General features: G+C 56.1%; 1 protein-coding gene across 2 annotated transcripts; it reads right to left on the minus strand.

The window, feature by feature from the left end:
* Positions 1–2,804: 2,804 nt before the first annotated feature.
* On the minus strand, positions 2,805–12,610 carry MECR (mitochondrial trans-2-enoyl-CoA reductase). 2 transcript variants are annotated; one of them, XM_075438032.1, is made up of 10 exons: positions 12,325–12,610; positions 9,115–9,212; positions 8,838–8,969; positions 6,959–7,102; positions 6,773–6,875; positions 6,428–6,530; positions 6,064–6,137; positions 5,537–5,597; positions 5,019–5,091; positions 2,805–4,373 (listed from the first exon to the last, which is right to left on the minus strand). In XM_075438032.1, exons 1-10 carry the CDS (start codon positions 12,453–12,455, stop codon positions 4,210–4,212), a joined length of 1,083 nt encoding a protein of 360 aa, XP_075294147.1. In that variant the 5' UTR covers positions 12,456–12,610; the 3' UTR covers positions 2,805–4,209. The 2 variants fall into 2 exon arrangements, with proteins under 2 accessions (XP_075294147.1, XP_075294148.1); XM_075438033.1 differs by lacking the exon at positions 6,959–7,102.
* Between the last annotated feature and the right edge of the window lie 207 nt (positions 12,611–12,817).

Genomic DNA, 12,817 nt, shown 5'->3' on the forward strand with positions numbered 1-12,817 from the left:
AGGCACCTGCACTATAGGAGTTATACAACCGGCATTCTTCCTGCTTCCAAAACAAAAAGGAGGCCTTTTTAGGGGTCCCGTTATACGAGACATTGGAACGGAAGAGAAGAAGTTTAGAGGGACTCCCCTCGACAGGGGGACAACAAAACTGGGGAGAATACGAGTGGCCTCCAGAAAGGAGAACTGAATATTATGATCCGACCACTTGGGCTCAAGATGGAAGCTGGGGTTACAGAACCCCTATTTACATGTTAAATTGTATTATAAGACTCCAAGCCACAGTGGAAATCATAACCAATCAGACGGCCAAGGCCTTAAAATTAGTGGCCAGACAATTAACACAATCCAGGGCAGCCATTTATCAAAACCGCTTGGCCTTGGATTATCTGCTAGCTGAAGAGGCGGGGTTTTGTGGAAAATTTAATACCTCAGAGTGTTGTCTAGAAATAGATGATAACGAAGAAGCCATTATGAAAATTGCTGATGAAATAAAAAGAATTGCTCATGTGCCAGTACAGAAATGGAACTCTATTTTATCTGATAACTGGTGGGATAATTTGTTTAACGGGGTTTGGTGGAAAAAGTTGGGATTCATATTATTATGTTCTGTTATAGGACTTTTGTTTTTACCCTGTATGATTCCATGCTTTATTCGGTTAATTCATTCCGTTGTTCAAGGGACGCAGATTTCGGCAATGCCAATGGATCCAGAAATGGCTCGAAAGGGAAAAACCCATTCCTTGATGATAATTAAAATAAAGAAAGAAAAGGAGCCCACTCCGATTCAACAAGTTTTAGCTCGATTTGAAGCAAGAACACGAATCAATGAGATTAAGAAAAAGATGGGGGATTGTAATAGATTAGAAGATGATTCGTGTCGAGTGCACATATTGTGCAGCTGTGGAAACCAGCATCATGTGAAATGACAAAACCACCTAACGCATGGAACAAGAGACAGGATAGCTGTGGGTTTGAGACTGGGCTAACTACATCACTTGTGCAAGGCAAAAACCAAGTGCACACGCGCTTATAGGAAAAGGGCATTCAGAGGACACCGAGGAAGAAGAGACTCTTCATCCCGAAGACCACCAGAGGAACCATAAAGACCACCAACATCATGAGACGCATGTGTCAATAAATGATGCCACGTAAGCACAGAGTCGAGAGAAGGAGGAGGCTTCGCGGAAACGAAAACTCGGAGAGGATCTAAAGCCCGCCGGTGCCGTTAGCAGGTGTGCGCGTTGGTGGAGCAGCGACTCCCCGCGCACCCAGCGCTGTTTGCTTGCTTTTTATTGCCTCAATTTTAATAAAGAAAGAGATAACGCAAATGGCGTATTGTCATTCATAACACCATCCCCACCCCGCGGAGTGCTCAGGGGTCCCCCATGGCCTCCCCCTCCCTGGGGGCACCCCCATCCCTGGCCACGCTCGGCTCCCTTATTCCCGCCGCCGAGCAGAGACATCCCTCTCGCAGGTCCCCAAATCCCTTTTTTGGGGACTTATTTTTATCGTTTCAGCCGACACGTTGGACGCCAAAATCCCACCGGACCCCAGCAGAGGCTCTGGGGAACATCTCAGCTTTAGCAGCCACCACCCCCCTAAAAAAAACCCTCCCACTACCATCAACCCCCCCCCAAAAAAAATTAATACCATGTATCTGCCGTGCCAGCAGCTGGATTTCCAACTGCGATCCCGCTCGCTTGACAAGTAGAGTTAAATTGAATTTTTTATTCCTTCGCGCCCTGGTATAGGAGTAAGTGCTCGGGAACATTTTGTGAAAGCGAATTCTCTAAAGCTCGTGAGGTTTTATTGCCGAGTCAAATAAACAACAGGGATAAAAGCTTTGCATTAATTTTTCTGGTTTATGTCATGCTTAATAGCGCTCTTAACGATCTCAGTGTTCTTTTGTTGGTTTTTTTCCCATTTTGTTCGTTGATCAGGAAAGCATTGGGGCACACGACGCTGCTCTGGCTCCAATGTCAGCGGCTTCCCTGCAGGAATGAGGAAAATACAAAATATGGGGGGGTTTAATGGTGACGGGAGAGCAGGGGGAGATGCTGGCAAGGAGTTTATCATGGGTTACATCTAGTGGAATTCTTGGTTTGCTCTCAGTGCGAGGGGTTACGCGGGGATAAAATGGCTTTAACATGGCTTGGCAAATCTAGCTGCTAACACGGGCTGTGAGTTTGAATCTCAACGTGGTTTGCTCTTGCAAAGTTGAGTTGTAGAGGAGCCTCCTCCAACCTTGAGCAATGTCCCCGCGTGACTGCCTTCTCCTCACCCCCCTGGACCCAGAAAATGCACAGAAATGAAGGTACGATGCTTAACTCCCCCTTTTCACGCCCAAAAGCTGAGTGTTTGGAGCGAGACGACCCCTGCAGCAGTAATATCGGCGTGTTCCATCGCCCATCACCCTCCGGGGAGGTAAACGTGCTGCTTGCGGCTCTTCCCTGCCATCAGCAAAAGGCAGCGGTGGAGCAGAGCGGCCGTTTACCGCTCGCCGCCATCGATGCTCAAAAAGTCCCAACGGGAGAGAAAAAATATTGCATTGAGTCTGAAACTGCGGGAAGCTCAGCTGGAGGACGGCATTACCCGAGGCACGGCGTGGTGCCGCACCACGGCTGGGCGAGGAAAAACCTAAATCCTTGCTCTGAGCTGGTGCACCAGTTTATTTCAACTGCAAGGTGCATTTAGGTAAGGTTGCACTTCCAGTTCGCCCTACGCAGCAGCACGGACAGCCTGCGGAAAGCTGAGAGCATCCCCCAGCTCCATGGGCAGCCACGACAGCAGCAGCGCTACCGAAATCACCGAGCCCGCGTTCTTCCATCACAGCGGCTACGGGCAGTTCTGCACAGGGGGAAGGCGCCCAAGGGAAAAACTTCAGGTCTGGGGCACTTTGATGCCCAACGCCGCAGCCTTCCCCATCCCTCCCCGGGCACCAGCTCCCAGGGGCAACGGGACGCAGCACTGCCCGAGCAGGACAGGCCAAATGCAAACCCAGCTGGGCTCACTTCTTGCCTCAAAACAGCTCTCTCCACAAAAAGAAAACTGGGATTTTTATCCATTTCTTCTGCCTTCCACTTCCTGTTGCCAGCAGACAGGCTGATGTCTCTGATGTCACCGCGCAGCCCCTGCCCACCCTCACGCGCCCGACCGAGCACAGAAACACTGACTGACAGCATCTTAACAAAAAACAGATGTATTTTAGACACTGATTTCCAAGAGGTTCTTGTCCCGATCAGTAGTGGCAGCGGGAACAGCAGCAAAACTGAATTCAAGTCCAGGTATTGCCAAAAGCCCCCCCTCACCCTGCACGTGCCCGCAGCACCAGCCCTGTCCCCACCTCAAATGCCACCCCCCAGGGCTGTCCCCGGGGGGGACGATGGCGTCCCACAGCTCCCGCTGCTGCGGCAGCGCTGGGTCGCACTTGGTAAAACTTGGCGTTTCTCTTTTCGAGCTCACTTTTGAGATGAAGTGATGCCAAGGGCTGGAAAAGCCCTTTGTGCCTGCGTGGGTGTCCCCTGCCCCCGTCCTGCCAGCACGGCAGGGGCTGGGGGAGGGAAAAAAATATCTAAAAAAAATTCAAAATTAAAAAAAAAATTAAAATTTGTTTTTTCTCTGCGAAAAACAGGCACTGTGCTTCTGAACTTGGAGGGGGGTACATGGAGGCGGCTCAGCAGCTACAGCAGCGCAGGGGGGGCCGCGGGGGCTGGCAGAAGGGCAGCGACCAGCCCCGTGCTGCCCTGCAAAGTCACCCAAAAGCAGTCAAAAACCCCTTGGAGGGACAGTGCCAACAGCAGAACGCTACTGACAGCTCCTAAGCCAGGCGGGGGGCAGCGGCGCAGCCCCCCCAGCCCCAAAAACACACACACGACGGGGAACGGTCGCTCTTTTGACACCCTGAGCCGAGCGAGCCGCCGTCCCCGGGCTCCCTGAGCTTTCCCTCGCACCACCCCAGCTAAAGCGAGACGGCCGCCTCCCTCCAGAAGGAATTAGGCACGCTGCCGTCCACACAAAGTTGCAGAGGCTTTTAAAATGTTCAGTGGGCACCCAAAAGCTAAACGAAAAAAGAAATAAAATAAGAAAAATTAGTGGATCTGGAAGGTGTTTTCCCGAAGCATCCCTCGCCTGCGGACGCGGCAGCCAGGGAGAGCTCGGCTGCGGCGGAGCAGCACGGGGCTCCGGCCGCGGCCGCCCACGGGCTGTGGGTCAGAGGAGGAGGATCTGCTTCGAGGAGGTGAAGGGCTTCATGGCGGCCTCCAGCGCTGCCTTGTAGTCCTGGAGCGGGACCTCGGTGCAGGCCGGCGCGGTGAGCTGGCCCCTCCGCATGAGCTGGCACAGGGCGTCCATCATGCTGGCCACCATCTCCCGGTCTGCGAGGGAAGGAGGGAGCTCTCACCGGCACGCGGCCCGAGCCTGCGCCATGCCGGAGCCACCGACCGTCCCCGGCAGCACCCGCCTGAAGCCATACAGCGTCCCGGGCATGCCGGGGTGCGACGTGCTCCCAGCTCGGGCACGTGGGATGGGGCAACAGCCCCCGGCACGGTGGCATGCCGCAGTCCCTGCCCAAGCCACACCACCCAGCACCGTCCGAGCTGCACTGAGGACTATCAGTGCTGAAAGAATCACCGAGGTCGGAAAAGACCTCTAAGATCATCAAGTCCAACCATCACCCCAGCACCACCATGCCAGCTAAACTATGTCCCCAAGTGCCATATCTACATATTTTTTGACACAAGTAAGAACAAAGAGGACAGCACCAGCATGGTGGTTCACATTCATAGTGGTCAGGCACTGGACCAGGCTGCCCAGGGTGGTGGTGGAGTCAAAATGAATAGATGAATAGATGTGGCTCTTCAGGACATGGTTTAGCAGGCGTGGTGGTGTTGGGCAGATGGTTGGACTTTATGATCTCAGAGGGCTTTTCCAACCTATGATTCTATGACTCTATGCCAACCCACCGCGGTGGTGCCATCCCCCAGCACCCATCCGGCTCACCCAGCACCCATCCGGCTCACCCTGCGCATGGTCCTTCCTCCACTGGGTCACCCAGAAGCCGCGGAGCCGCACGTCCTGGAAGATGAACGCGCTCTGCGGAGAGAGGGAGCCGGGCACCCCGGTGAGACCCGGGTGTCCCCTCCCAGGGTGACGGCAGTGGGAGGTGGCCTTGAGGCTCCTCGCTCCTTCGTTAGCGCTCTCATTTGCAAGTCAGGGCACAGCGGGATGCGGAGATGCGACTCCGAGGTGTGGAGCCAGGGCGGGTTTGCTGCTCGGTGTCAGCGGGGCCGTTTCCCCGTGGGGATTTCACAGCAGCCCAAATCCTCCGTAAATAAAGCCAAGACACCCGCGCTGGGACGCAGAGCAGCTCGTCCCGCAACGGGCCCCGTCAGTTAAATAAAAAGAAGGTTGGAGGCTCTCCGTCTGCAGGCAGGGGAGAGCCAAGCTCCTGTAGTGCCGAGCGGCAGCTGAGGGGACAGGGACAGTGGAACGCAGGGGACATGCCCCGAGCGAAATCAAGAGCATCTCCAGTACTCACCACCGGCACCATCACGGGCTGCTTTGCCATCCCGCCATAGGTGACCATGGTCCCTTTGGGCCTGGAAGAGGAAGGGGGTATTCGGTGACCGGGCCCTTTGACCTCGCAGCCTCTCCCTCTGCCGTACCCAGCCCCACCGCCGCACTGACAGGGCTGGTCTCGCACCAAAGCTCCCCTGTTGTCCCTCAGACTCCGCTTTCTGGAGCTCCCCTCTCGCTCCCACATGTCATTAGCTGAACTGGCAGCTAAATACACCAGTTGTACCTGGCCAGGACCTGGTGGACCTTTATAACTGGACCACAGCCACCTCCAGCAGCGTTTGAGACCATGCGGTGATGATGGGTTAACTTCAAGTCACTGCTGTTTTCCAAAACCACTTCTTCTCCAATCACCTGCCCTTGTCAACATCAGCTAACAACATCTCCAGCCATCTCTTGTGCTTGGGGGGCTCTGGAGCAGGACCTCCCACCCCAGTACCAGCCACCGTCCCCAAGCCCGTGCCCAAGCCCCCACCCAGCCAAACTCACTGCAGGTGCCGCAGCATCTCCGTCGTGCTTTTGCCGCCGACGCAGTTCAGGGCGAGCCGAGGCTTCGGGATGCTCTGCAAGAGTTTATGAAGAAGGTTTCCCATTTGAGGGCTCCTTTTGCGAGTGGGACTGTGGTTCTCAAGGGAGCAACTGCCTTAACCTCAACATTTACCTGGGGGCAGCTAAGGGTCACAGAGCTAAAATCTGTGATCTGGCCCTTGCACCCGAAGCCCTCAACTTCTGGGGCTAAATCCTCAGCTAGAGAGAGATCTGCCCATCCCACCATCCCCGCACCCTTCCCCGCAGAGCTGAACCGCAGGCACAGCCCTGGATGGTCTCCCCAGTGGGATCAGCACTGAGGTACCTTAAATACATCTTTCATCTCTGGCTTTCTCAGCATCTCCTCCGTGACGACGTGGTCGGCGCCCAGGGCCATCAGCCTCTCCACCAGCTTTGAGAGATCAGGTCTGGGGGAGATAAAATAAAAAAAAAAGGACCTGATGAGCCAGAAAGCAGTGTGTCACCTTCTCCTCCCTCCTGCTCAGACGTAGCTCGGGGACAACAGGGCAGAAGCTGGAGGACACCGTGGAGGAGCAAATCCTGGGTTGGGTGGGCAGCATGACCAGATCCAGCTCCCAAACTTGCCTGACCTCCTGCCAACCTCCAGCCCACGCCGAGGGCAGCTCCCGCCCCGCAGCAGGGGACTCACCGGTCCCTCACCACGTTGATAGTCTTGATGCCGGAGGCTTTGGCGATCTGGATAACGGCCTGGCCCACGCCGCTGTTGGCAGCGTTCTGGATGACGGAGTCACCTGGATATAAACAAACCCAGATTTTCACTGCAGAAGCAACCGGCGAACCCACCCGCACCTCTTTCCGCCCGGCAACGCCGTACCCGGCGCCAGGGCCTCGAAGTCGGCCAGCATGCGGTACGCCGTGCAGGGGTTGACGCTGAAGGTAGCGGCGCACAGCACCGGGATGTCGCTGGGCACCTTCAGCAGCGTCTCCTCGGGGAACACTCCCCGCGTCCGCCACGTCCCTGGGGTACCGGCAGCGCGGCAGGGAGGGGAAGAAAAGAAAACGTTACGAGACCTCAACTCGCGCCGTAGTCTTAACGCCGGCTGCGGCAGCATCGCCGCGGCGCGCGCTGTCTAAATCCCGGAGGGTGAATTCTGAAACATTTCCCTGTATGGGTATGGCCAAAACACTGCGAGAGGCAGGGGATGGCTGAGACCTATCACCCAGCAAAGTCCCATCATCTCCCAGAGGGATAACGGGACCGGGGCTCCCCGGGCACGGGGAGTGTGTGCAGAGCTGGTGGAAATACTCCCCGTCCTACGGATGAGCCCATCTATCCAAAGCCAATTTACTTAGATTTAGTCCCTCTATATTTATATCCAATTTAAGCCTTCATTCACCCATTAACTTTTTTTTTAATGTTTAAAAATATCACGTTTGGATCTTAAGTAGATAGCTTGCTTTCTCCCATTAAGTAAAGAAGTCTTTTAAGAAGAAATAGGCAAAGAACAAGCTGTTACGCTAAACCAGAACCGACAATTTTTCTAGCCATTGGCATTTTGGAGGAGCACAAGACACATTTGTTGGAAAATAATCCCCACGCTTTCCCATCAGAGTGCTACTAAGGAGAAAACCGTAATGAGATATAACCGTGACCTCGCACAGGTTAAATGCTTTATCCCAGCTCTTTAAAGAAACTTTAAGTAGGTAGGACAGAATAGGGTTGTTTCCAGAGAAGCGCAGATTGCTGAGACGCTTTGTAACAGCACAGAAGCCCCATAGAGGGTCTACGCTGTGGAAAAGCAGATTATTATAAGGATGGAGAGGGGCTTTGCACAAGGGTGGGCAGTGACAGGACGAGGGGGAACGGCTCTAAGCCAAAAGAGGGCAGATTTAGATTAGATATTGGGAAGAAACTCTTCACCATGAGGGTGGTGAAACACTGGCCCAGGCTGCCCAGAGAAGCTGTGGCTGCCCCCTCCCTGGGAGGGTTCAAGGCCAGGTTGGATGGAGCTCTGAGCACCCTGGTCTGGTGGGAGATGTCCCTGCTCATGGCAGGGGGGTTGGAACCAGATGATCTTTAAGGTCCCTTCCAACCCAAACCGTTCGATGATTCTATGACCCTTCCCGGAGCCCCCCTGCATCTGCAGAGGGTGAGCAGCATCACTCCCTGCGCCTGGGGATCAGGTACCGAGCTTGCTTTTAAAAAACAATAATACAAAACCACACAAAAAATAAAAATACGTGGCAGAAAGAATAAAACTTATACCAAGATATAAACAGGTAGGAAACGAAGACGCCTTTGTGCCGCTCTGGCAGTTATCCCGACGCGTCTTGCCTGAGACAATCCAGCCCACTGCATTTACGCTTAGGCTAACACGGCGCTAAGTGGGTTCCCACTGCCGCTTCCCTCGCCCGGAACATTCTCTAATGGAGCTTTTTTTTCCCATTTTGATTAGATCCAACTGCGGTAAGCGGGAGGGGCACGTGGCTCTGCCCACACCCAGCACACGGTGCTCTGGAGGGGAGCGGTTTCGCTCTGGGACCCCCAAACTCTCTTCACCAGCTCCCCAAGCATCGCTTCGCACCAGAGCAGGTCCACGGGTTTGCTCCCCATGCAGGCCAGGGCAGCTCCCGCGGCTTCGAACATCCCAAAATCCGCTGGGAAGATGCTGTGCAGGTGGGGGGATGCAGAGGAGGACCCCACCGGCGAGCAGGGGTCCAGCGGTGCCGGGGATGCTGGGGTACGCACTCACCGAGTCCAGCGCTGGCCGGGATGACCCAGTCCCCAGGTTTCAGAGCCGTCACGCAACGCCCGACCTCCAGCACTTCTCCAACGCCTTCGCTCCCTCCCACAGCCGGCAGCGGGGAGAGGATGGGGTAGGTCCCTGCCGGGAAGCCGGAGGTGAGCTGCAGACCTCGGCACAGCCCAGACCTCCCCAGCCCAGGAGCCGCCTCCGAACCCGGCGAGACATCCCGCTGGGAGCACTCCGCAGGAACCCACACGGAAAAAAGGTGCAGCCGGCGCGTCACCTTGGATCATGTTGATGTCGGCGGGATTGATGGGGGCTGCCAACATCTTGACGTGGACATCGGAGTCCCCCAGCTCGGCCACCTCAAGGTCCTTTAGTCTGAGCAGGGAGACATGAAGGAAAAGCGCATTAATACAGGCTTGGCTGAGGTCTTCTGCACTTTGGTTTCAGCTGGAAAGCGATGCCTGTGTCACCCACACAACCCATCAGACTGAAAATAAACAGCACCCTATTCCCTATCTCGCCTCCGTTGCCATAGCATGGTCCTCTCCAGCAAAGCAACCCAACCTCTCAGGTGACCCCACCACGACTCCTCTGTCCCCAGGGAGCAGCAGGCAGCGATCCCCGTACCCACCCCTAAACCTCCCCCCCTTACCCAGGGTTAGGGACAAACCCCGAACGCTTCTTGCACAGCAAAAAGCCCCATCCAAGGAGGATGACGTCCCCAACCCCTTTGCCACGAGGCTGTTTGAAACGCGGTGACGATGTTCTTACGCCGAGGGAAGAGCCAGGCTGGGGTAACTTCGCTCATTCCCCTCGGCGTGCACAGCCCCGGGGGAACCGCAGCATAAAACTTTCGGGATACCTTGGCTCTTGCAAGGGGAGGGAAAAGCTCCTCCAGAAACCCCAGCAGCACCCCGCCCCAGACCAAGGGGAAGGAGGAACCAGGGGCTCGGGGACTGCCCGACCCATCTCCCGGCCAGGGCCAACCCATCCAGCCCTGCCCGTTTGCAAGGCGAAGGCGATCTTCGCCCCGCTTCAGCGAGCTGCCGGTTTTAAGAGCGGTTATTTGCCGCAATTCCATGTGTCACGAGGAACAATACACTGAATTTCTTTTCGACCTTGAGCTTGGAATTAAATAGCACCGTGCGAGTGTCAGCAGGCTTTCAGCACACGGGAATTTGAGCTGCCGGCTGCAGCCCCCGCTGCAGGTCCTACACACGCTCCAGGAACGGGTTGGGGTGAAGGCATCAGGCTCCAGCTCTCGCCCGCAGCAGCAGCCACCCAAGCAGGGAGCCCACAGCCCGATTCCTCGCGGAGCATCCTCGCTGTACGGGCGCATCCTCAAGCACAGAAATCCCCCCGCTGCTGTCGGCCCGGCTGTCCGGGCCCCGCACGCCCATCTCAGGGGCAGCTCTCTGGCTTTCCTAAGTATTTTCCCCTCTTAATTAGCAATTAGGATGATGATAGGTGAGGGAGGATCCCAGGAGGGTCCAAAAACCTCGCTTGGAGAGTTTGGCATCAGCGAGGTGCAAGGATGCAGCCCTGCGGCCAATCAAGTGTCTCTGACTTCTCTGGATTTTGCTTAAAACCATGTGTTTTTGGCAAGGTTATGAATTATGAAGTCAAGTTTGCGCCTAGCATCCAGGCAGCGGCTTCTGCGCAAACCACTGCCGGAATTAGCAGGATGAAGTTAGCTCCTCGCAGACCCCCTTCAAACCCAACTGCAAGGCTCTGGCAGGAAAACATGGTGACTCCATCCTATTTCAGGTTTAAAAAAATAAAAAATAAAATAAAAATCAGCGTAACAAGGTGCAGGGACCCACGTGGAGGCATTGCTGCCAGTGGGTGCCTGCACCTCCAGCTCCCCGGCCCCCAGCGCTGCCATCTCCGTGCTGTATATTCTATATATATTGATGCCGTGAAAAGTTTTTTATTATACAGAATATATAATATCCTATATAATAACATCTATAATGATATCTATATATATTGATGTCATGAAACGTTTTTATTATACAGAATATGTAATATTCTATATAATACTATCTATATCTATCTATATTGATACTGTGAAAAATTTTTATTATACAGAATATAGAGCACAGAGATGGCAGTGCTGGGGGCCGGGGAGCTGGAGGTGCAGGCACCCATTGGCAGCAATGCCTTCACATGACGGAGATTTTACATTTACGGGTATCAATATCCTCCCTCGTTAGGCTCCAAATTAAATAATTTTGGGTTTTGCCATCCTCTGCCTGTCCGTCTGATCCAAATCCCTTCTTTTTTCTTAAATATTGAGGTTAATACCACGCAGCACCTCTGTGCCAGCACCTTGGGCACGAACCCGGCACTCAGATTTCCATCGCATTAAAAAAATAAATCAGATTTACATCAGACAGACGGACAGAGTTTTGATGGAGGCTGCTAACAGTCAACCACCCAGCAAAACCCTGCGTCACCAAGTAAAGTAACGCACACCCATCCTCACAAATTCAGTGGGCTGCATCAAAAAGCCGCGGTTTCAGCCGGCTGGGGACTTTACGGCTCGTTCTGCCCCGCTTTGGCGTTACGGGAATCGGGGTATTTTCAGAAATCTGCAAAAAAGAGAAGTCACGAAGCACAGGCCGGGCCTTGCGCAAGCGATGGGGCAAATCTCCGAGGCCGTCAGCGGCGATCGGCACCGTTGCACAATTACACGGTCATAAGAAAAAGCAGTTGTTCATCCCCAAAAACCCCGTGGGCTCGGGGTCCGGCTGCGGCCGGGTCGCGTCTCGGCACCTCCCGCGTTTCTAGGGGGGACCTGAGCGGCTTCCAGCAGGGCGGCAAGTCCTCGAGGTCTCCTCCCTTGGAAAAAAAGGCATAAAATCCACCAAAATGTGACCTGTGGGGCCGTTTTAGAAATAAAATCCCACGCCAGGCGCTGTCCCCCAAAACCACTTGCGACACCGATGGGCGCGACGCCGGTTTGGTCCCGTAACTGGGACCCCAAAGAGACCCCCCCCAGCACAGCGCAGCTGGGCACAAAGCTGGGGTGCAGCGATGCGGGGGGCTCAGACCTCCCCAGCACCCCCCAAATTAAGCACGAATGGGCTTCCTGGGAAAAACACCTGGTTTTAAGGGAAACTGAAGAAGTGGCAGCAGGCGAGTGGGGGGGCAAAGCCCACCCCCCTCGGCATTGCCTTGTGAGACCTGGGCACACTGCGGGGGGTGGGGAATGGGGTCCCCCAGGGTCCCCCCTGACTGCTCGGGAGCCTCCGAGCACCCTCGGCTCTGCCCCGGGGGTAGAGCGCCCCCCCCCAAACCCACGCCGCTGGGGTGGGCAACCCCCGGCCCCCCCCGTAACGCACCCCTAAAGCAGTCCGCCCGCACCCCCAGCCCTGCACCCCCAGCCCACACCGCACCCCTCCGCCAGCACCCCCCATACCTGCGGTCCCGACTGCCCCCCCCCCCCCCCCGCAATGCACCCCAATACCCCCCCCGCCCTTACTGCACGACGGCGGGGGGCTCCCCGTGCCGCTCATAGAGCAGCGCCCGAGGGGGGGCCCGCGGGGGGGCCGAGAGTGACCGCGCCGGGGGCATCCGCGCCCTGCGCAGCACCCGCGCTGCCGCCCGCTGCATTCCGGCTCGGCTCGGCTCGGTTCGGCTCCGCTCGTGTCCTCCCGGCTCGGTTCGGCTCCGTTCGGCTCCGCTCGGGTGGGTTCGGGTCGGTTCGGCTCCGCTCGGCACCGCGCGAATAAGCCGAACCCGCCGCGGCCACCAGCAGCGTCACGAGTGCAGCCCCGCCCCTCACCGGGTCGGCCCCGCCCCCCCGCCAGCCTTAAGGCGGCCTGGCCCCGCCCCCCGCCAGCCTTAAGGCGGCCCGGCCACACGTGCGATGAGCCGGCGGGGTCTCTGCGGGGCAGCCCGGCCGGGGTCCTGCTCCGGGTCTGGTTTATCCCCGGGAAGGTGACGTGTGCCGGCGTCGTCGCGGCGAAGGCAGC

Source organism: Opisthocomus hoazin, chromosome 17, assembly GCF_030867145.1.
Source record: "Opisthocomus hoazin isolate bOpiHoa1 chromosome 17, bOpiHoa1.hap1, whole genome shotgun sequence".
Classification (NCBI taxonomy): domain Eukaryota; kingdom Metazoa; phylum Chordata; class Aves; order Opisthocomiformes; family Opisthocomidae; genus Opisthocomus; species Opisthocomus hoazin.